Below are 24,834 nucleotides of genomic sequence, written 5' to 3'. Positions count from 1 at the left end.
ACCAGCACTGACAGAGATGCAGGGGGGTAGGGGAGGAAAGAGAGGGAGGAGGAGAAGAGGGAGAAGACCTTCAAGTCATTTAACAACTGCCTCTTTGATTGGTTAATATGCACCCATGCACCTGTTACTGTATTAGCAGCACAGAAAAGGGAGGAGCTGGATTCTTTGTCACAGTGATTCTGTTGTAAGATGTCTGTGTTGATTCAGTCTCTGAAGGGTCAGTTCCCTGAAGCCTGAGTAGCACTAAGAGGTGGCAATGGATGTTGTAAACAAAAACATTCAGTCACCACATATACCTCGCATGCAATGACAGGCCATCCACCAGCCATAGTTCGGACATAGCTAATAGATTCCTCTTTTAGCAGATGCCAAAAGCAGAACCACCTGCTAACAGTGCCTCTTTGGTGGGTAATGTGGGGCCTGGAGAACTGGTCAGAGTCAAACCTCTACACAGAGGCCAATGAATTGTGTGCTACAGTTAGGGCAGAAAAACTTCACTCTGTGGATTGCAAGATCCTTGTAGCTGGACAGGAAGATGGGGGGAAAATGTCATTAAGAACATGGTCTTGAGATTCGAAGAATAATCAAGGAACTTACTTTAGTAGTTAAGTTTCTATTATCTGCCCCAGGCATGTGTAGGCATCATAAAACTTGGTGGTGCCTTTCCAGGGAATTAGTTCGCATGCATTGCCGGAGAAATGTTCCACAAAAGACTGATCAGGACTAATTGGAATGCATAGTAAACAACCAAGATTCAGAAAGACTTAAGGAAGGAAAGAGACTTCATTCCAGTGTAGAGAAGAGCTTTGGTTGTTGAGAATTTGATACAATTTCAACTATATATATAGGATAGTGCATGACCATTGCTGAATTTTGACACTAATATTTGCAAAGGATTTGATTTTAGGTATTTTGATGCTGTCATTTATCTTTTGTTTGTGAGTAATAAGGGTTAGAGCTATTGTTTCTAAGTGTTCTTAATTATTCAAGTTTTTTCTTTCTTTTGTTTTATTTTGTTAATGGAGGGTCACACTATAGACTGTAGACTGAGATCCCCAACTGGGCACTGGTGGCTCACACCTGTAACCATAGCTACTCAGAGGCTGAGATCTGAGGATCATGGTTCAAAGCCAGCCTGGGCACGAAAGTCCATGAGACTCTTATCTCCAATTAACCACCAGAAAACTGGAAGTGACGCTGTGGCTCAAAGTGATAGAGCTTTAGCACCAAACAAAAAAATGTCAGGGACGGTGCCTAGGCCCTAAGTTTAAGCCCCATGACTGACAGACAAAAAACAAACAGACTCACAAAAAACCCAACTTGAGATCCTCCTGCCTCAGTCTCCTCAGTGCTGGTGTTACAGGTGTGTGCCACCATATCTGGCTCATTCGTAGGTTTCCGATAACTTGAGTCTTTGCCCATAAAATAATGCTGAAGTAGAAACTTTAAGCTCTATGTGACTGAATGTTTGCTGCTTCTTTGGATTTAGTAATGAATTGTTTGTGGTTTTTTTTTTTATTATTTTAAAACAGAGACAGAGTATCATGCTCTTTGGATAGAGTTAGAATCCTGTTTGTGTTCTCGATAAGGGAGAGGGGCATAAGGACATGGTAAATGTGTGTGTGCCATTCTTTTTCTTCCCACAAGATTTCTTGACAAAAGATCTATGCATAAAGGCATGTGTTCTCAAGACTCGTTTTCAGGAGGAAGGACACCCTGACAAATGTCACCAAGATTCATGACTATTACAAATGACTCTATTATGCATTTTGCATCGAAAAACTAGGAGATCTTGCAGGTACAATTCAATTAAATATAGAAGTTTTTGATTTGCACTTATTACTAGAGATAGAGCTTTTATGTCCTTTAATTTGAGACATTCTATTGTTTGGGAACACAGCTGCACAGGTTGGCATTTAGGGGATAACAGAGTTATTGATACTGAGTTTGAGTCTCTGATGGGCAATGAGCCCCCTCTGCCTTGAACCTCACACACTCTTCTTCCATGTAGGTTTTGGATAGAAATATCAAGACTGCCACAGTGTAAATCTGTTGCTGATTCTGCAGTCTCTGTGGCCCTCCCTTCCTTCTTGCCAGTTGCTCTGTCTCCACCTGAAGTCCTAGGCCTGGATTAGAAACTAGAACCATCCTGGCAGTACATTCAGAGACATAGCTTCTCAGCCTACACGAGTTCCAGCCAGAATGGAAATCTTTCCATCAAGTGGTTCTGGGCCTGAGGTCTGGTTCCTGAGTCCTTGTGTTCCCCTCACACTCCCCTGTCAGGAGTCAGAGGTCTCTTAGGTTTTCTGTAGTTGAAGCCAAGCCAGTCTTCCTTGATGGCTTCTTGACTGGTCACCTGACTATTACCCTGCTGGTCTCTCTCTCTAATGGCAGCAAACTCCTAGAATGTCCACTGTGACCAATGTTTGCCAATATAGGAAGCTGTCTGCTTCTTACCATTTACACAGTGTTTTATCCATCAGCTAGAACTAGTTCTGTCCACGGCCTGATCGATTTTCCATCTCTGGCCCACCCTAGTGTATAGGGATATTTTTAGGCCATTCCCTCCTATTGCCCTGTCCCTTAGGGTGGCCTAGGACACAGGAGAGACATATCTATTCTTTACATATTTATTCCCAATGCAAAAATCTTTCAGAGAGAATATTTGAATAATCAGTTAGTGCAGTTTTTTGTATGCTGCTTAGCTTAGAAGATTAAAGACTACGGCTGGAAGGCAATTGCTGCAATGATAATTGGAGCTGTGGTTTTGAAGAATGAGAGGTAAATGTTATCGGATAGAAGTCAGGGTCAAGGCAGCTGCAGAACAGGGCCATCGAGAAGAGAACTGAAATAAGATGAAATAAAAGCTGAACACACACACACACACACACACACACACACATCAGGACATAGCAGTGTGTGCCTGTAATCCAAACTACTCAAGAGTCAGGAGACAAGAAGACTGAGGCTAGCCCGGGCAAAGTTAGCAAGATCCTGTCTAAAGAACAAAATACCAACAAAAGGACTAGGGAATGGTTCAAGTGGGCATGCCTTAGACTCAATCTCCACCATCTATATATATGCAAACAAAAGAACACCAAAAAAGTAACAAAATTGTACCAGAGGATAAAGGTTAAACAGTTCAATCCTTTGTGACCTAGCATGGCTCCTTAGGTAAGGACAGCCCCACCTCCCCTCCCCTCAATATCCCTGCTCACCCTTTCCGGAGAGCACAGCTCCCTGCTCCATCATCAGAAGGCCTGGCCAAGAGCTGTGCTCTAGGCTCACTGTGTGCCTTCTGCCCTGAGTCTGGGTTTGGCCATATAACTTGATTTGATCACCAGGATGTCAGCTGATATACTACAGTATGTTTCTTACTTTCTTTGTTCCACATTTTAAAAAACATTTCCTATGAGCATCAATTAGTTGTATAAGGGAGTTAACGATTCTTTGTGTCAATACAGGCACCTCCTTCGATCCCTTTTCCTAAACTAAATGTCACAGGCTTCTTCATTGGAGTTTCAAATCAAATGTTTTGTTTTTTCTCTTGGTTCTGGTTCTGGGGTTTCACCTCAGGGCCTAGGTGTTCTCCTCTAAACTTTGTTGTTGTTGTTGTTCAAGGCTAGTGCTCTAGTACTTGAGCCATACCTCCAATAGCATCAAATATTTTGAGGCTTTCGTTCATCCTCCTCCACTAGTTTCCTCCACCCTGGAATACTAGTTGTTCAAAGGGGTTTCATATATGTGGTGTTTCACATATGTGTATCAATAGTTTAATCCATTTGAACTCCTTGTTAAGTATTTGCCTGCACCAGAGAAGACCCTCCCCTGCAGAGCCTCCCCACAGTGGCTGAGAGATATGGGGTTAGGGGTGGGTTCCAACCCAGCAGGAAGTGCAGAGAAGCCCTCTAGCCACATGCAGTTTAAACCAGTCTACTCCAGCCAATCCTTGGACACACAATAGATTATGTTTAGGTCACTCTGTAGCAAAGACCAATACGAACAGCATCTAATACAACGAATGCATATAATACTGCTAATTTATTAGTTTTGCAGATAGAAGCATTTGGCCAAGATTGCACTGCTCCTGAGTAGGGCCATTTCCAGAGAATGCAAGCCAGTACTTTTAAATATAAGCAGTAAGTGAATAGAAGTATAAAATCCTATGACAGGCAGGCTTCCAAACCACTAGATCCAGCTAAGATATTCACAACCCAACAAAATTTAATGTACCCACACACAAAAAATACTATGGGCTGGGCACAGTAGTTCACATCTGGAATCCCAGTTGATCAGTTTTCTGGATCAAATAAAGACTTTTTAATATACTTAGGAAGTAGAGATCAGCCTGGGCAAAAAGTTAGAAGACCCAAGCTCAATAAATAAGCCAGGAATCGGTTCATGTCTGCAAACCCAGCTACACAGGAGGCATACATTGGAAAATCATGATCTAAGGTTGGCCCTGGGCAAACACCTAAGATCTAATCTAAACAATAACTAAAAACATCCAAGGCTGGAGGTGAGGCTTAAATCGTAGATCACTTGACTAGCAAACATAAGACCTTGCTTTCAAATCTCAAAAGAGCCAAAGAAAGAAAAGAAAACGCTCCTAAATAACATCCCATATCTGAGGAGAAGCTGTCTAAAGCAGAATAAGATGATTAGGACCCTAATGTGGAAAAATCTATGTTAAAATCAACTCAGGTCTTTAAGTCTCTAATAGAGAAAGCAGCCTGACCATGGGCTTATTCATCAGACTCTGGGATTTCAACAAAAGAGGATGCCACTATGAAGCATGAAAGAGAAAATTCAAGAAAAATCAAGGGAAGAACTGCATCCCTTTAAATGGTCAAGAGCAAGAGTGACCATATGTCGCAGCATAACCAGGAAGTCTTCGTTTACACTGTTATCCTATGTAGTTATTAATAACACTTCCTTCCACTTCAAAAGCGTGCTGGGCCAAGTAAGATTTAGATAAATGAAAGGTAAGACGTCTGTGGGCTGTCCAAGCCAGTTGGCCGTTTGCCATGGAGTGTGGAGGGTGGTCACGTTCTGTGCAGCACAATGCCTGCCAGGATGGTATGAAATGGCTGAGACATCCAGCCAATGTCTCTCAGGAGAGCACAGCGCCTCTTTGAACAACGCCGAGGGGCTCTTCTAGAGCCTTGCCTGTACTACAGGGGGCCCTGTTTGTGGACCCTCAATAAGAGTTAGAATCAGCCCGGGTGCCTATTGATAGATGAATAGACAAAGAAAAATGTAATATGCTTGCACATAGAAAATTACGGTTTATGTGGTCATAACGAAGAATGAAAATTATGCCATTTTTAGGAAAATGGATGGGACTGGAGCTCATTACAGTAAGCAAAAGAAGTCATACTCAGAAAGACAAGTATCAAAATAGTTTTTCTTTTCCTTTTCCTTTTTTATCTTTTTGCCATTCCTGGGCTTGACCTAAGGGTTTGGGCTCTGTCCTTGAGCCTCAAGGCTGATGCTCTACTACTTGAGCCATAGTACCCCACGTGGAATTTTCTGTTTCTGTGGTACTGAGGGATTGAACCCAGGGTTTCATGCATGGTAGGCAAGCACTCTACCACTAAGCCACATTCCTAGCCCTTCAAGATAGTTTTGCTTATATATGGACTCTAGAGTTAAAAGAGAGAGAGAGAGAGAGAGAGAGAGAGAGAGAGAGAGAGAGAGAGAGAGAGAGAACTAGAATAGAGACTATTGAGAAAGGGAAGGAGTCTAGTAGGAGGGAGAGGGGGACAAGAGAAAATGATGAAGGTATGAATATGTATGATCAAAGTACATTAAATACATGTATATGAAGGTATCACAATGAAATTCATTTAAAATATATTAAAAATAAATTTGAAAGGTGCTATCCCAAAAGAGTGAATATAAACATAAAACATAAGTAACATTCCTTTTCTTACTATTTCTGCCACATCCACTCAACATGTAGAAATGTAAACATATAGAATAAAAGCTGAGTCTCCTTACCCACACAGAGGCCCAAATCGTTTCCTGAGTTCCATTTGGCTTTCCCAAAAACCCTGCAAAAAACACAGTACTTCAGTAAGAATGATTGAGCAAAATTTCAACTTCTCAAATTTACTCAGGTTAAAAAAAAATCTAGAAAAGTAAGAGCAAAATTACATAAACCATAAAAAATTCAAGTTATATTGCTTTCAAGTACTCCAGAATATTGGATAAACAAGAGGCTTTAAAAAAAGGTAGTTCCAAGCTCAACTCTTCAGCAGCTCCATTTTAATGGAAGAAATAGGTCACTAGTACTTAAACTATTGTGCCAAACTGCCACTAAAACATCGTGTTCAGGCTAATCTATAATATGTGCCTATCCTTCCCCTATAATGTGGCTCAGGTCCTCTTTGGCCAAGTTCCTTTCATGGCACCTACATGTATAAACTTCTGAGTCTATCAGAATTACCACCAATTTGGAATTCTTTCCAACTAAGTTACACATTTTTAACTAAAACCAACCTATTCAAAGTATACCGTTACTTTAGATTAATTCCACAAAGGAAAAAACATGGGCATGTTTTTATAGCGGAGTATACCAGGAGGTATATGTGGCACAAAGTGGGTGGAGGGTCAGAAAAATGTTAGAACCCTTGTGCTGTAGGGGTGACAAATGCATGGGACACATGAGGCCCTCACATGGGTTGAGGCTGAGAAAATTTCAATATGGCAGGAGTGATGTCTATATGAGAATATACACAGATGTAGTTGGGTGAAAAGTGCTGGATTTGTGTTGGGGAAGGTACATATGGGTAAATGTGATAAGTATAGTATGAGACCATAGCTGAGCGTTAGAGCAACTGGATGTCCTGAATGGAAATAGACCTTGCCTCATTAAGCCCAATTAATCAATCAATCTTTCTTTCTTTGCTTGCATACTTGCTTGCTTGCTTTTTTTGGTGCCACTCCTGAGCTTGAACTCAGGGCCTGAGCGCTGTCCTTGGGCTTTCTCAAGGTTAGCACTCTACCACTTGAGCCATAGCAAACTTCTGCCTTTTTCTGTGTATGTGGTACCAAGGAGTCAAACCTGGGGCTTCATGCATGCTAGGCAAGCACTCTACCACTAGGCCACACTCCTGGCCCAAAACCCAATGAATTTCCTGGGCTCAGTTTGCCACATATTAAGGAAAGTGTTCATGAATATAAAAAACAGCATTGTAATGATTAGGTTCTAGCAAGTTCTAGAAAGAACTTGGAAGGATCTATGTATACAAGGATAGGCTGAAAAGGAGCATCTGGGGAAATTTTCAAGGGGCAACTGCTCTGTATTCTCCTCATACACTAAGTTATACTGGTTTTGTTCAAAATGCTGAGACTAAATCCATTACTCGACTCAGTACCCAGGATGGTTGCCCCCAGCAAAGGGTCACATTCATTTCCTTTCTAATTCCTATCTGACACTTCTAACATTCTTCACACTTGTTTCAAGGATCCGCAGGAAGCCTCAGGAGATAGCTGTTTTAGACTCTCTGGCCACAGAAGAGAACAAGTTGGGGAAGGAGGTTAAGATACTGGGAACAAGCAATCAACATGACAATACTGGAAGGAGATGATGGCAGAGAAAGAGACAGAAATGATAGAAAAGAAATTAAAGCAAAGATCACAAGGCAAAAATAGCTGAAGTTATTTTGGGCCTAGAGCCAAGGAGCTGCTATCTAGGGAGCAGGGAGGAGGGTATCCTGAAGAGGGTTATTATCAGGGTTAGCCTAAACCTAGTCTTTTCCTGCTCTTGTGTGGCTTTGCACACACACAATCTCTTGGCTCCTGATGTGGCTCTACTGGCAATGTCCCTATGAGTTAGGAGGATAAACCACCAGGCTTATGAGAAAACCTAGTGTGAGAAAAAAAAATAACTTTCAAAGATACAAACCAGGGTCCCTATCTCCAAGTGCCTGCTGGGCTGTTTCTATGACATGTCACTCTGGCAATGCAAAGACAACATACTTTACATAAAGCAAGCCTTATGTGCCAGAACCAGATATGCTTTCTGACTTTGAATTTCTCTTCTCCTATAGCCATTTTCCTTGTAATCCTGGCTTAAATCTAAGGCTCATGATTAACTCGTTTTACCTGGAATTCTCAGCACCATCATTCCCAATTTTGCCTTTACTTTTTCTTCTTTCTTTTTCTTTTGTTCTTTTTTTTCCCCCAGTTGTGGTGCTTGAACTCAGGACCAGAGCATTGACCCTGAGTTTTTCCACAAGACTAGTATTCTACCAGGTTGAGCCACAGCTCCACGTCCAGTTCTGGTGGTTCATTGGAGATGAGTTACACCAGCCAGGATTTAGATCTGATCCTCAGATCTCAGACTGCTGAGTAGCTAGGATCAGTGCTCTAAGCCACTGGCCTCCAGACTATGTTCTTTTCCTTGTGGCTGCCACCACTATCCTGTGCCAAGCCCTTACCACCACAAGTTTAACCTAAACTGTGGGTGGTCCTTTGCAAGGGAATCTTGCATTTCCATGGACACCTCACTCACCCCAGAATGATGGAACATGAGTAGCTCTGAGCTTGTCCTTCCAAGTGTGAGTAAACAAGTGACATGTCACCATATTTCCCAGGGTTTCCGAGCTCTTGGCCCCTGGCAGATATAGGCTGGTGGACACCTTGCCATCATACTCAAGATGTGGCACACATGGTGCTCCTTCCCCGGTGTCTGTGTTTCTTCCTTCCATGGCCATTGCTGTAGGCTGCCTTCATGCTGGCAGTTCTCCCTCCTGTGTAAAGCAAGGCCACAGTTCCCATCTCCACGACCTAATCCCGCCTTGGTACTGCATACCTCCATTTGCTGGTGCACTCGAGGAGATGAGTAACCCGAATTCTGAGCTACGGGTAATTGCTCAACAAATAGAGTTGGAGCTTATTCTGCCCAGCAGATTCCAGAGCAATGATGAAGAAATGTCCATGGAATGATATCTCACATTTAGTAGTTTAATATCAAATAAGTCATAATCCAGTACTATCATGAGGTGAACAGTGGGTTAACTAAGAGAAGTAGTTCAACCCTATATGTCTTCCCCAACCTCCACTCTCATAGATTCAGATGGCACCACACTGACTTAAGAGACTTGCAGGAAGATAAACAACAGGGCACATTCTAAGCGGGAGACACAAGAAATCAGGAAGTACTGAGGTAGAAATTTTTGGTAACAGATCCAGGATGCCAGGAATCACAGAGAAACATGGACTCTGCCTGGCTTTTGGCAGGATTACTGCAGAAGGTCAAAAATTCATACATACACTACCTGGGTTTTCCACCGCTGTCATTCACACATCAGTCAAATCTCCCATGGCCAGTCCCGGTCCCATGGGACTCATGAAGTAATCATGGGTAAAGGACACGACTCCATCATATTGATGGGTGACAAGAGAGAACATTGTCGGCACATCTCGTTGCATCACATAGCATCTTCACACACAGACCACTTGGGGTGAGCTAGGCAAGTCCGGATCTTCGTGGGAAAGGCTGTACCACCCAAGCCCAGGGAGTTCATGCCTTACCTGGCGGAAAAACATCAGGTTTCCAATGAAAGGAGATGGCTTGGGGTGTCTGATGCCCAGCTTCTCCAGTCTTGAGAATGCTGATGTAGAATACCTGAGGAAAAGAACAAACGTTAAAATCCAAGAAACTGAGGATTCTGTTCATGTTTTTGGTCCTGTTAGGAACTGGATAAATTGAATTTTCTGGAAATAAGAATAGAAGAGTAGGGCCAGGAGTTTGGCCTAGTGGTAGAGTGCTTGCCTAGCATGCACGAAGACCCAGGTTCGATTCCTTGGTACCATATACATAGAAAAAAAGCTGGAAGCGGTGATGTGGCTCAAGTGGTAGAGCTCTAACCTTGAGAAAGTCCAAGGACAGTGCTCAGGCCTTGAGCTCAAGCCCAGGGCTGGCAAAAAAAAAGAATAGAAAAGTAATTTCCAGTGAACATGACTAAGAACAAATTTCAAGTCCTAGTAGTACGCAAAAGAGTAACAAGAGCAATAAGAGAACTCAGTCAGAATTTCCTGAGTGATGGACCAGAGACCAGGGATCTGGAAACCTTGAGTTGGGAGATGCCTTCAGGATGAAGGAGCTCAACTGCCCCTCCTCCTCCCCAGAGCGCATCAACATATGATCTTCAGATTTGCCTCTAAATCTATCACGAGTAATTGCTTGGAAGGCTCAGAGATGAACTGATGATTGTTTTCTATAGAAAACAACATAGAAAAAAATTTTTTAAGGAGCTAGAGCAGGGCACTAGTAGCTCATACCTGTAACCCTAGCTACTCAGGAAGCTGAGATCTGAGGATTGTGGTTCGAAGCCAGACTGGGCAGTAAAGTCTGTGAGACTCTTATCTCTAATTAACCACCAGAAAACAAGAGGTAGAGCTATGGCTCAAAGTGGTCGAGTACTAGCCTTGAGAAGAAAAGCTCAATGACAGTACCATAGCCCTGAGTTCAAGCCCCACAACCAACCAAAGGAGGAGGAGGAGGAGGAGGAGGAGGAAGAGGAGGAGGAGGAGAAGGAAGAGGAGAAGGAGGAGGAGGAGGAGAAGGAAGAGGAGAAGGAGGAGGAGGAGGAAGAGGAGAAGGAGGAGTAGAAAGGGGAGGGGGAGGAGGGGGAGGAGGAGGAACACAAGGAGATGAAGGCAGATCATGGAGAGAAGACTAGAAAATTATAACCAACCTCTGTTAGTCCTTTTCCCCCTTTGCTTGCAACCATATGAGAAGCAGACTTTCTTAATCAAAAACCAGGAAGTGTGGTCTGACAGACTTCCGTGCCACTTTCCAAGAGAAGGCAGCAGTACAGTGTGGCTGTCAAAACATTGGAATTACTAGGATATTTCAGCAGTTTATGGGAAGAAAAGAATAACAGGAGTTAAAGCCTGGCTTAGAAAACCATGGCCATATGGCCCTGATCCCTAACCAACCAGCCAATTAGGTCAAAAGTTCAGTTAGTTCAGAAAAATTAATGAGTCAAACTGAGTGTTTAGCATCATGCAGAGATCAGCCAAAGCACAATTTCGAGACTGGGAAAAACTCCACAGACTGGCTTCCAAAGGGAATCGGAACTCAACAAAACTCAATGGTTAGAATCACTCATTTATCACAAAGTGGAATTTTTTCCCTATCCTTCAGTCTACCTGCAATCTGAGAGGCAGCACTTAAAACAGGGACATTTCTGCACAACATCAAACATTCGGAGCAAGGCAAGACAGCTTGGGGATGGGTTTCTATTCTTCTGAGCCATGTGTCTCCATTTCCAGAGGCCACAGGAGAGAATCAAACAGGACAGAAGGGGAAGGCATATGCCTCTGCCATAACCACCACGATTTCCATCATCTGGGGCTGTTGTTAGGATAGAATGAATTCCCCGGACTTCACACGGAAGCCCATGCTTGGATGTCTTTACAAACCACACCACAGCCCCCTGTGAGTGATGGGGATTAGTCATGCCTGCATTCCTCTCCGTGCATGTGTGCCCCTGCACAGTGGGCAAAAGTTACTCTTTCAAGTAGACGATGGTATTTTAAATAATGGCCCTTTTACCCAATGAGAGGGATCAAAGAAGACTTACAGCATCTCCCTCGCCTCCTCTCTAACATCCTCAAATCAGGAATCTAGTTGCATTTTTTTCATCCATTTCTATGAATTATTTTCTAAATGGAGTCTCTGATAGAGTAAAAGAGAAATATGAAGATCTTGGGCCACGTAATTACATCTTCATTTTTGTAATTAGATGTCTTGATTGTCTAATTAAAGGACAAGACGTCTGTGCCTAATTACACATGCTGATTATTATGCAAGCCCATGCCCTAATTATGTAACTTCACTTACAAGAACACTGCCCGTGTGTCTCTGCACAAAATTCAGACATTTTTCAAACATATGGCCACAGCAGAGAATGTCCTGGGCCTAAGCGCAGATTTCAGGGCAGAAATGTGACGTCTTCAGCTGGGAATTGGCCAACTATCAGCAGCAGCCGCCAGAGTCTCACCACCAAACCTACCAGGGAAGGCCTCCCCGGCAGGTTTGCATGCTGCCTGCCCTGTGAGTTCACTTAGTCTCCTCCTACTTCCTCTCCCGCCTCCTTGTTTCATGCCCTTTGGATTCAGGCTCCTAGCCCCAAATTCTTGGCCGGAATCCGTGGTGCTAAGCTCAAAATGATAATTTGATACTCTTAGGAGAGGAGCACAAAGGCGCGACGCCTATGTGCATCTGATCGTACAAAGTGATATTTGTCAAAATGAACTGAGGAAATGGAAACGAGGTGTTTTGGCTTTTTAATGTCCTGTTTTTTGTTTTATTTTCTTTTTGTCTTGTTTGTTTGTTTGTTTGTCGTTGGGGGGTAAGAGGGGGAGGCGCAGAAATGGAAGGACAAGGGTTAAACAAATGCAGCAGTGGTACTCACTAGATACTATGTTGAAAACAAACTATCAAACTATACAACTTGTGGGAAAAACTGGGAGAGAGCAAGGGAAAGAATGACATTGTCCAAAACTAAATGTGCTCTTTACCTGATTTATACAACTGTGACCCCTCTGTCCACTACCTTTATATGTCTTATTAAATAATAATTAATAATACAAAGTAATAATATCTTTTTTTGAAAGATAACTTCAAGTCCTAGCCCTTGGGAACCTGAGAATGATAACCTTATTTGGAAAGAGAATCGTTGTAAAGGTAATTAACTAAGATGAAGTCATACTGAAGTAGAACGTCTGTCTAATGCAGTGACAAAGGTCTTTCTTGGAAAATGCCCAGGAGAAGACAAAGACACATAGAGGGCACAAAGTGACAGTGAAGGCAGCAAGAGGACAAACTGTCTGTAAATCAAGTAGGGAACGCCAAAGAAGGGATTTCAGACCCCTGGCCTTCCAGATGCTTCTGGTACTTTAACATAGGAAACTGATCCCAGGGACACTCATAATTGAATTTTAGAGAGTCAACGAAAAATTGTTCATGTTTTCCTCCTGTTACTTTAAAAATCACCATTGTAAGCCGAGTGCAGTGGTTCACTCCTGAAATCCTAGCTACTCGGGAAGCTGAGATCTGAGTATTGTGATTCAAAACCAGCCCGGGCATTAAGTAGTCTGAGAGACTCTTATCTCCAATTAAGCACCAGAAAAACTGGAAGTGGCGCTGTGGTTCAAGGGGTAGCGCAGTAGCTTTGAGCTGAAGAGCTCAGGGACAACACCCAGGTCCAGAGTTCAAGTCCCACGGCTGACAAAAAAAAATCATCATTGTAAAAAAAGTTTCTCTTTTATGTCACTAAGCTCTGTGCCATCCAAAAAATGTACAGGTGGCCTGGGATGCAACTGGGAAAAGCAGGTAATACACAGTCATCCCTCGATCAGTGTGAGATGATATTTAGAACAGCTTTCCTTTGACAGGAATTAATGCAAATGAATCCCACAATTATGATTATGGACATCTGCCATTGTTTACATTAAGGATACTGAAGTTAGAAATGACAACAGAAAGATATAGCTTCAGAGAGCATTCTTTGGTTTTATTTTCACAGTTAAGGCAGTCATTAAATTCTAGAGGAGATAAATCCTGCCCTGACAGTGGTAATACTTATCCTGTCCCTTCTCATAATAAATGGAGCCATATGCCCTATCTTCAACATAAGGCTCAAATGGAAAAGCTGGGAATGTTCTCAGTGTTTCAGTTTCCTCAGGACAAATATGCTATCTTGACAGATTTCACATAGGTGTGTGGTAAGTTGGGCATACGTTGAAGAATCATAGGATAGGCCCAAATGGATTGAAATTTGGAGCAAAAGAAGCACTCCAGTGCTAGTTTGTCCCACAGCATTGTCCTCACTGCATGTCTTATGCAGTCTTAGAGGAACTGGTCTGTCCTCTAGTATGTGTCTGGGCGCAGCCAGCTCCTGGGTTTATTCATTCCACTTTCACCATAACTAACAAATAATTTCCACATGGTTAGCTGTTTTGGGAAATTCCAGAGGTAGTTGATACTTTTGAAGTGGCAAAGTACTCTGGCAGAAAACAGCCTCTCCTGGGGTAAGAGTTGTGAGGCTACAAGACCAGGTGAAGCCAAGGGAGTCATCAACCCATGTGCCTACTCCTCAGAGAAGGGAAACCCACTGTCACTCTACAACAAGTGGTGAGCTTCATCAGAGACAGAGTTAAACTGTTGTGTGTTTGAAGGCTTGAAAGAGTTGGGAGCAGAACATGAGATCTAGATTTGCTTTCCAGAAGGCAAATCTTGAGGCATGTAAAAGACTTTGGGGCAAGAAAGAAAGTATAGTCTCTTCCTGAGTCTCCCTGATCATTTTTTTTCTGTGTATTGTATATATTTGAGACTACATACTCCCTAATTTTTCATTTTTATTTCTCTATATTAATTAGCATGGATATTATTTATGGCTATATACTACTCTCACAGACATAAGTGTGCATGAAGATTTTCCACACCTGGAATTCACAAGTCACTACTTTTCAACACAGGTCTAAATGCCAAATACTTTCCAGAAAGTCTTCCCTGTTTAGTCTCACTGTCTCATTCTCATTTCATCAGTCTTTTAAGGTTATTTTTTTTTCTAATTTGGTGGACATGATCAATGTATCTTGATTTCTGCATTTCTTTCATTACTCAGGAAAAAGAATATTTTTCACTATACCTTCTACATCAATTTAAAAATTACTTCCCAATGTTGAAATTCATTCTCCTTTCTTCCTTTCCTCCTCCTCCTCCTCCTCCTCCTCCTCTACTTTGTTCTCTTTTCCTTTCTGTCTCTCTCCGTCCCTCTCCCTCCTTTCTCTCCACCCCCTTGCTCTTTCCCTACCCCTCCTTTGTCTATCTCTTACAATTGTTCAGTTATCAGGCAGAATAATGCTGCATTAACTGTTTAAGGATTCACTTAGAGACTGGGTGAGGGGCTATGCACCTGTATGAGAAGACCCTATCTGATATACTAAAAGTAAAAGGACTGGGATTCAAGTGGCAGAGTACCTGACTACTAAGAAAGTGAGGGTAAAGGATGGGAGAGTGAGGAGGATAAGGGAAGAGCTCAGGACAAGTGAGGGAAGAGGGAAGGGAAGGGGAGAAGGAAAGGAAAATAGGAGAGGGGAGAGAAAGGGGAAGGAGGAAGGAGAAGAGATGGGAAGAGAGGAGTGAGGAAGAGAGGAAAGGGATGAGGGGAAAGAAGGGAAGGGAACAGGAGTGGAAGAGAAGGGAGGCGAAGGGAAGGGAAAAAAGACTGGTCAGGTATTAATAAATCCTGCAAGTTGACGCCACACATACGTGTAGACACAGAGAGAACAGCACCTAGCTGGCCAGTTCTGAACTGTTTTCATTCATTTAGAAAATAGACAACTTCAACTTTGATGGTTGACTTTTCTTTCTTGCCTTGTCCCATTGCACCCCCAGCTACAGCAAGAAAGCTGTGAGGATAGAGTAGCTTCAGTCATGCCTCTGTTTCCTGTGGGGAAATTGTGAAATACTGAGTTTGCTTGTGAGGCCTGGTCGGTTCCCCTTTCAGTGCTGTGGCTATGTCGTGGCATCCCCAGAAAGTTTCCTCCAGTCTCCATTCCCTGGAAACCTGACTTCAGTTTGATCCTTAAGACTGGGGACCTTCCTGCTCACACTTGGCCATGTGTCCACCCACCTTCCACGACACAACGTGAAAAGAACAATGTTGGTTTCCTAATTTGTAATGGTGAGTGGTTTGTTCCCCAAGAATGAGGATCTGACCTCTCTCAGCACACAGGAGGCTGCAAAGATAAACCAATCATCAGAGGGAAGGGTGAGCCAGGTTTTGCTTGAACAGGTTGTTCAGCACGACAGATATCTCGTGGAGGCCCTGATAAAATAACCCTACCAGCTATAGGGTGAAGATGCAGTGCGCTTGTCGCCTGGACCATTCTCCCCATGGATTTATACCGCCATCTCTACCATGCTCCTTGTAGTAATGGTGTCTTGTCCCTCTTGTCTAGTTTATGCCAGTGGCTTACTATTTTGACTATTACAACCCTAAAGTATTTTCTTCATATCTTGCTTTCTTGTTTCTAATTTTTAAATGAATTAATCTGCTGATTTTTTTAAATCCCATTTGGACTTTTATTGGAATTGCAAGTATATTTCTAAATTAATGTTGAGAATACCAACAGATTATAACATTTGGTTCTTCTCATCTATAAATGTGGTATGTTTCTCCAGTGACTTTCTTCTCTCTGTCCTTTGGTAACAATTTAATAATTTTATGCATAGAAAACTATGCCTGAATATGTTCACATATATTTGTTATTGGAATTTCTCATCTGTAGACATATCATTTTTAATGCCAAACTTATACACAGTGATCCTTTTAACCTTTATTAGTTCTCGTGGTTTGCATATGAAATTTATTTAACTGCCTGTGCTGACAATTATATTTAATGCAAATAATATCAATTTTTGTCTTTTTTTTAAGACTTTTGTCTTTCTTCCATTTTCTTGTCTTATTACATTGGCTAGGTTTTCTAAGTCAATGTTAGAAAGAAGTAGTAACGATGCCTCTTTTTCTTCTTCTTGAATCAATGAGGCTTCATGTTTAAATATTGATAAAAATTTTTATTTTTGAGGAAACCTTTATGTTTTGATATTTTAAGTTTAAAATGCCCATTATACATTAAAAAGATGCAGTTATAAAAATAAAAATAAAAAAGAAGAAAAGATGCAGTTATGTTGGAAGATGAAAAAAGAGGATTGGAGTTGAGTGGAGTGAATGGAGCTATTGGCTAGAGTCAAAGGAGATTGTGTTCTCTTTTATGATCAAAGAATCAAAGATAAGTTTATATCCCTAATAGGAGTGGAATATATCTAATATTTTAAAATTAACTGTGAGATTCTGTGGTTAATTTTTAATAGGTTTTTTATTAAAGTAATGGCATTGCCTTCTATTTTTAATTTCTTGGAAAAGTCTTTTCTTTTGCCAGTCCCAGGACTTGAACTCAGGGCCTGACCACTGACCTTGGGCTTTCTCAAGGCTAGAGCTCTACCACTTGGGGCATAGCACCACTTTCGGATTTTTCTATGTATGTGATCAAATCCAGGTCTTCATGCATGCTAGGCAAGTAGTTTACCACTAAACCAAACTCCTGGCCCTAGAAATGTCTTTCTTGACTAGTCTTGCTGTAGTTTTGTAGTTTTGTATAACTTGTGTAGATTTTTAGTCTTTTAAGTGTTAACTTTTTCATATGTTGATCATTCTAATTTTTGTTTTCTGTTTAATTATTTTGCGCTATTCTTTGATTATAGTCTCCCTTCTATTTTTTGTTTTTGTTTTGATGGGTACTTTCTCTTCATTTCTAAAATTTTAGCTTCTTAAATTTTAACTTATTTTAAATGAATACACTTAAAGCTATAAATTGCTGTTTATTCAGTTGCATTCCACTCATTTCAAAATATGCTATTTTTGTTGTATAAGAGTTGCATTTTAATAGTGGATTTCACAATATAAAATGTGTTAGAAAATGTACACAAGCAAATTGCAGAGAAACAAATACTTAGAATTGCAAGACCTTCTTTATTAGTTCTGTCTAACCCTATACAAAAGAAATTGTAATGTCCCCAAAAGTTCAGAAAAGTGAACTGTTTATATTTTTCACTACTACATGAAGACTGCTAATAACTATACAATATAATATAAATATGTGATATAATAAATTTGTGTCAATTATAAAAATAAAAAAGAAGAAAAGGTACAGTTAGGTTAGAAGATGAAAAAAAAGAAGATTGGAGCTCAGTGGAGTGAATGGAGCTATTGGCTGGCGTCAAAGGAGATTGACGTGAATTCTTTCTTCACTATTCTAAGTTCCATGAAATCATTGCAGCCATTAGCCTAAACACAATTTTATCATGATATAAGAAACATTATATATCGGTAATGACATATAAATTATATAATCATGGCTATCATTATAATTTATAACAAGTGATATTGTTTTCTATGTCCTGGGCACTATGGTAAACATTTTTTATACATTATCTTTTATGACACAACAAATATAGGGAGGGAGAGATACAAATCATGTGCTGGTTAGGAAATTAAAACTTAAAGAAAAGGTTCAAGTGCTGCAAACGATTGAGCTAGATAGAGTTCAAACCAGATCAGCCAAGTTTCAAATACGGTCCCTTCCACTAACCTGTCCCTTCCTGTCCTGTCTTCTAGGCTAGGCTATGTGGGTAAACCGCAATGAGGAAACACACAGAGAATGTGCTGAGAACACAGCGTACTTAGCACCAGTTACCTGGAATAATAACAGAAGTTAATGAGCTGATGACCGGGACAGGGAGGGAGAGCGGGAGCCTTCATTACGCAGAGTCCTTTCATCTTGGTTCCTTTTCTCTCTTGTCTGTCTACACATGTTACTCTATTGTGTTTTTTCCCCTTAATTTTCATTGATTTCTTCATTCACACTTGATCACTCCCATCAGGATACAAACAAATCTTTGAGTCTTTGATTCTAGCCAATAGTTCCACTCACTCCACTGAGCTCCGATCCTCTTTTCCAATCTTGCAACATAATTGCATCTTTTCTTCATTTTTTAATGTTTATTTTTATAACTGCACGCTTTTTTTACGTATACTGGGCATTTTAAACTTAAAATATCAAAAGATTTCCTCAAATCATAAACTTTTATCAATGTTTAAACATGAAGCCTTGTTTTGAGTTCTTTTCTAAATCGGGAGTGCTTCGGCCAGCTCCAGATCATCACCATTGCAACGTGCTCATTCACTGCTTGAGCCAGGAATCTCAGATAATTGGTAGGGTGCACAATTGTCCATTCTATGACATCCCTGCAAGTTGGAGGATTCTACATCCTCACCATTTCCTTCAGTCAAAGTGAAGACTCGAAACAGGTTTAGGGGATGAAGCCACACACCAGCCAGGCAAAGAACAGATCCGCCCCAGAACCAACTAGCCCTATGGACACAGTGCTTTAGCCAGCAAAATATGGGGTATGTCTTGAATGGACAATTTAGTCAGGTAAGAACACTATAGATACATTAAAAATCTACGAGTTCATAGTAATGCAAAAATATGTGTCACCATTATGAGATGTTAATTAACGTGTGATACTATGTCTGATCATGCATAATTCAACCATAAGAATGTTAAAAAACAAAAACACCAACAACAAACTGATATTGCCAGGTGCTAGTGAATGAGTCCCTGAGTTCAATCTCTATACTTCTGAAAAAGTAAAATAATTCTTTATAATGGATGATTAAGTCTTTGCATATACCCCCCTCCCCCAGCCCAATGATTTCACTTGCCATCTCTCATCCACCACTACTTCAGGGGATGGAATGTTCCAGGTTGGTCACAGAAGTCACTGTGTCAAATGCGATCAGCTTATGGCTTGGTGAATAGTTGGATGCTATGACCAGAGAAGGCCCTCTCAGTCTTCTCGCAGAATACCCATGGTAGATTGGACCAAACGACCCACAGGCTCCTGATTCACAATCTCAGAACTACAGAAAGCCAGTCTGCACTTGGCTATGGATTTTTTTTTTCAAACTAAGACCCAGAGTTTACCATCATGAAGGAGAAAAGAGGCAAGAAGAAAGTTCTCATGCTAAACAGCATGAGGTAAATGGGCCACTTTCTCTGAGAGAAATGGACCAGCCAGCCTGGTACTAGGTACCAGGTGCCAGGATGCCCAGTGGATCATGACAGCCATGCCTGGCCTGTGGCTCTTACAGCTTACAATGCTGGACAGAAAAGAGCAGGCAACAGCCAACAGTGCTCTAAGCACTGCTATTCAGATCCTTGCAGAATATTCTGATTCTGTCTAACCAATTCCTATCTTCATGATGCTTCTCACAATTGGACAGTATTTGCTGACATTGGAAAGGTAGAAAATAGTCCCTATATTCTTGTTTCTCACCAAAGCCAGTGTGGAAACCAAACCAAACCAAAACCCAAGGCCCTCTGAGAGGATCAATCCCCAGAAAACCACTAACCTGAGGACAGCAGTATCGAAGCCACCCAACAACCACGATTCTCATTACATCATTGAGCCTTATTAAGAGAAGGTGCTGGGCTCTGAGGCCCACCAGATGAGTCACAGGACACACCCTGTGGGCTCCGAATACTGGAGACAAAGCCACAGGAAGAGACTTCAGAATGTGTGTTTTTAAATGCCTGTTCCACCCCCAAGAAAACTCAGCCCTGTCAGAAAAACACTCAGACAACACCCTCTAAGCTTATGGTGGATGTTAAAGGGGACATGGGTTAGAAGTGGAGGCTAAGAAGGGAGAGCTGAGTGTGAGGCCTCCAGCCCAGGGCTCCACTTTGATCCTAGGTGGCCCCTGGATGGGTGCTGGGACAATTCTGGCCTTCATCCCACTGACAATTGCAGGAGAATGACCAAGAATGTGAGCAAACATGCAGCCTTTGTTTCGGCTTTTAAACTAGAACAAAACGATTGCATGATGTCATCAAACGAAGGAAATGACTATATTTATGAAATACTTTGGGGGTAGGTGGTATTGGTTATTGGACTGAATTTCCCACTAGAAAATCTAATAGAATAATAATAGGTAGGAGCAACAGAATACTTTTGTCCAAAGCCAGAATGGGAGGGAGAAAAAGAATGGATTAATTAAATGCATATATATAAACATATTAAAATACATTGAAATCCTTTAAAGTTGCCTTCTGCATCAGGCGGCTTAGGAATCAGGAGACAGGACATAGCCCTTGGCAGGCCCTACCTTGTCTTGGGATGGGAGCTTTTGTTTCCCTCAACTTCCAACTCACTTCTCTGTCTCCAGCACTCAGTGCTACAATTCTGCCTACTTGGAGGTGGAAGCAATGAGGCCATGGAGCAGATGTTAGGGGTAAGGTCCTAAAACTACTCTCTATAGAGGTGAAAGCTAATGTCATCTTCCCAGACCAGCAACAGCCTTGCCACAAGACCCCTGAAAGGACTCTGGCTCCCCCAGGAACAGCTGAGATTGAGCCCCACCCCCACATGCCAATTCACCGACTGGGCCTCATGGAAAAGCACTGCTCTCACTCTCATGGTAGGGGCTTAAGTAACAGATGATGTCCTCATTGGGGAATCTTAGCACATCAAAAGCTGTTGAGAAGCTGGAATTCACCTGGAGTCTGAATTAATCACTTTGTCAAGGATAACAAAGGCTGTGTGCTTCACCAATGATCCCAGATGAGGTGGCAGCCCTGCTTTACAAAACAGAAACCACCGTGCTTTAATTAACGCTTCAAGAGCTCAGCTTTGCCTTTTTTTTAACTTTTTCTTTTGATAGAAATGGTGGGAAACACACGTCCAGTGGGTGTTTTGAAATTTCTCCACTGAAATTTCTCCGCTGAAGTTGATAGGCCGTCAGACCCGGGGCAGGTGCCTGGTCTCTGGAAGTCAGTTCCAGAGGCTTCCCTGTGGGCCTCGTACTTCCACATGGCCCAGGCTTGGCTTCGGGTCATGGCCATAGCTGACCCCATGCTGCCGAACTTGCTTTTTCTGCAGCTTAGAACCCACCCATCTGCAGCCTGCTTTGCAGCTCATCTTCTCATCCCAGCCTTTCTCCCCGAAGGCCCCTTCGCCCAGACTCCTGACAATCCCTGACGCCCACCCAGTTATAGGCTTGTTCTATAACTGCTTGTCCTGAGCACACTGCAGCTCTGGACCCAACATCATGGGGCCAAGACAGAATCCCAGCGTGCTATGTATGTGGATGGGGAGTGGAACCGTGGTTGTGCTGGTCTGATCCCTGAGCCAGCTACCTTTAAGAGGACTTTTGATACTCAGAAGGCTACTTGGAAGCCAGTGAGCAAGAGGCAGGAGGGAGAAAGTCCAGAGCCACTGCATTCAGTTTGGAGGCACACAGGGTTACGTACAAGACTCGTTTCTGCCTCCAGAGCCCTCCTACCCACAGCTTATGTGAGGACCAGGATTTTTTCCCTAGAATTTGGGGGAGCCCTGGTCACCTCTGTGTGCCTCTGCTTGTGTCTCAGAGCGGCCCATAGCTTCTAAATTGCTGAAGATTTGGAAACTTCTGCGTCAACTGTGACTGTTTCAGTTCTCTGCCGTCAGGGATGCAGTACTGTTATTCTGAATGACTTCTTCCCACTTCCTGCCAGCTGCCCCTACCTTGTCCCGGGCCATCAGTCTCTCTCCCATGGGAATACTCACTCCCCCTGGTCCACACCTGGCCTCCAGCCTCACCAATCAGCCCTCCACACCAGCGCTAGAACTTGCCAACATGCAAATGTGACCATGCAACCTTGCACAGAATTCTCTGATGGTCCCTTGTCACTTTCAGACCAGTTTCTGACTTCCTGTATTTAGTATAGCAGACAGTGGTTGATCTGGCCTCAGCCTGACTCCAGCCTCGCTTGCAGTGGTCTTGGTCCTTCTTTAGTCTCAGGCAATCTGGCATATTTCTAGTTCCACCAAGTTATTTTCCACTCTAGGCTTTGGTGAGGATGTAAGAGGTAGCAAGTAAGGCACTGGTTACCACATTTAAGGAGGCCCTTGATCTCAGAATCCTTCAAGAGCAAGGCTGGTACATAAATATCCTGGATAAATATCCTGGACAGGGAGTGCCTCCTTAAATATGCCTCCACCTCTCCCTCTCCTGAGCACACACAGCTTTGCCCTCCACCTGATACTGCCCATCTTTGTTTATAACTATCAAGTCCAGCTCATTCTTCAGCCTCTTACTACAGGGATACCTCCTCTCAGAGCCTCTGCCCCCAAAGGCCACCCCAGACTCAGGGAGATGCTTCCCATAGCCACTCACAGAGTTTCCTGGCATCCCCCATGGGGCAAGCTTGGGAGGGAAGCATAGGGAACACTGTGTTTTTGTTTGTCAGAAGCTAATCCTGCCCAAATTCACTATTTATGGTACCTGCTCTGTCTCCATGCTTAGTCATCTGTGGCTAATCCCTTGTTTTTAGGAAGTCCTTAAAGAACCCTTGAGATGCATGAGTTGTGCAAGAGAGATATGTGCCTCAGTTGAACCCAAAAGACAATTAGTTAGAGGTCAGGAAGGGTAGCCAGAGCTGCTGTCTTTGTGTGCAGTATGATAAACAGAACCAGTACTCTGCTTCTTGGGTTGGGGGGGCAGCAAGAATCTCAAGAAGTGCTGTACACAAAAGACCTCATTCTCTCTTCATTCCAATTTTTAAACGGGAAAACTGAGGCTCAGAGAAATTAAGTCAGGCAGCAAAATGCAGAGCTGACACTGGTATGGTAGCTTATGCCTGTAACTCCAGCTGCTCAGGAGGTAGAGATGGGAAATTCTAAGCCTGAGGTTTACCTGGGCCAACTGACGCTTTATGTGAAAAACAAAGTACAAGAAAATAAAGAATGAGGAGTATGGTTCAAGTGAGAGGGCTTACCAGCAAGTATGAGGCCCTGAGTTCAATCCCCAATACTGTCAATAAAATGAAAAGACTGGGAGAGGGCAAGGGACATTGTCCAAAAAGAAATATACTTTTCACCTGACTTACGTAACTGTAACCTCTATAACATCACCTTTATAGCAACAAATTTAAAACATAAAAAATGAAAAAAAAAAAGAAAAGAAAAGAAACAGAGAGGAGATTTGAACCCACACTTCAGACTCTGCAGCCTATTCTCTCTCTAGCAGCCTCTATAGTCTATCATGTTGTATTTGCAGAACACAAGTTGTCCAGACTCTTCCCCTGTCTAGGCCTGGGCATTCTGCACACAGGCCTTTCCCTCGTCTGAAGATGGGTGTGGCTGAAGGCTCTTGTGCCACAGACCTTAAATCCATCAACCAACTTAGCTCTGGGTCAGCAGTAAAGGCTTAATCTATGCCTAAGAGTATAGGGGGCGAATCTTCTGTTGACTGGCACACAGGAGCCTCTGGTACAGGGGACACTGGATATGCGTCATGCACTAAGATGACACAAAGCTCCTTTGTCTGGAAGCTAGAAGGCCTTGAAAAAAGCTCTTCCGATTGAAGGTGAGCTTATGTCTCCCAGACCAGCCAATATTTCCATCCCTCTGTCTCCTTGTGACATGCCCAGTAGTCCAGAAAAGGCCTGGAAAGCAATTCTGACTCTTGGCTTTGAGCATAGTACAAAGTACTTAGGCAAGTCAAAGGAACAAAAGGATGTTGTGCGAGTCCCCAAAAGATCTATGATCCCATTGCATTTGGTTTATTGCTATAATCTCCACATTTTTGTCCTGACTGCATTCTTCACAAGTTTACCCATCGGCCTTTGATTATCTCTTAGCTACAGCGATCAACTGAATCTAGTGGAGATGTTATACATAGCTCCAGTCTAAGATGGCTGACTCTCAGTGCCTGTTTCTCATCACTATGGATGCATGGTACTTCTGGGCTCTGTACCAGATGCTCAGACCCACAGAACCTCCTGGTCCTTTCCCTATAGCCAACCCACAGATGGATCCATTGTCTGCCCCTGTGCCTCAAAATCAAACCATTATTCCAGTCCCTTGCCCTAGTTCTTTCTCCTCTTAGCCATTTGTATCTCGCCATCTGTACTAGTCAGTTACTATTGCGAAACAAATTCTCCACCCCCGACAGGTGCCTTCAAACAGCAAGCTTGTATTATTTCAGAAGAAATCTAGATGCAGATTAACTAGGTCTTTGGGATCAGGATCTCCCAGAAAGTTACAATCAAGCTGGGGAACCTGCTTCCTTGATCACTTACAGAACTCTCCTCAGGCTTCTCCATGTGGATCTCTCCAGCACTTTTCAACAGGGCTCCTGCCTTCCCCTAATCCAAGACAGAGCAAGAGCTCCCCTGCCCCCTCATCCTCCCCGACTATTCTGA

General features: G+C 42.6%; 1 protein-coding gene across 2 annotated transcripts in view; it reads right to left on the bottom strand.

The window, feature by feature from the left end:
• The window catches only part of Tbxas1 (thromboxane A synthase 1), a 179,527-nt gene that overhangs the window by 97,593 nt on the left and 57,100 nt on the right, over nt 1-24,834 (bottom strand). For both annotated transcript variants that reach the window (XM_090333403.1, XM_090333404.1), the window contains exons 3-4: nt 9,544-9,637; nt 6,004-6,056 (exon numbers count right to left, since the gene is read on the bottom strand). In XM_090333403.1, the coding sequence (XP_090189529.1) occupies nt 6,004-6,056; nt 9,544-9,637 (147 nt within the window). The remainder of the gene's footprint in view (nt 1-6,003; nt 6,057-9,543; nt 9,638-24,834) is intronic.

The sequence above is a fragment of the Megascapheus bottae genome, chromosome 5 (assembly GCF_031878675.1).
Source record: "Megascapheus bottae isolate mThoBot1 chromosome 5, mThoBot2.hap1, whole genome shotgun sequence".
Taxonomy (NCBI): Eukaryota; Metazoa; Chordata; class Mammalia; order Rodentia; family Geomyidae; genus Megascapheus; species Megascapheus bottae.
This window is presented reverse-complemented; position numbering and strand designations above follow the sequence as displayed.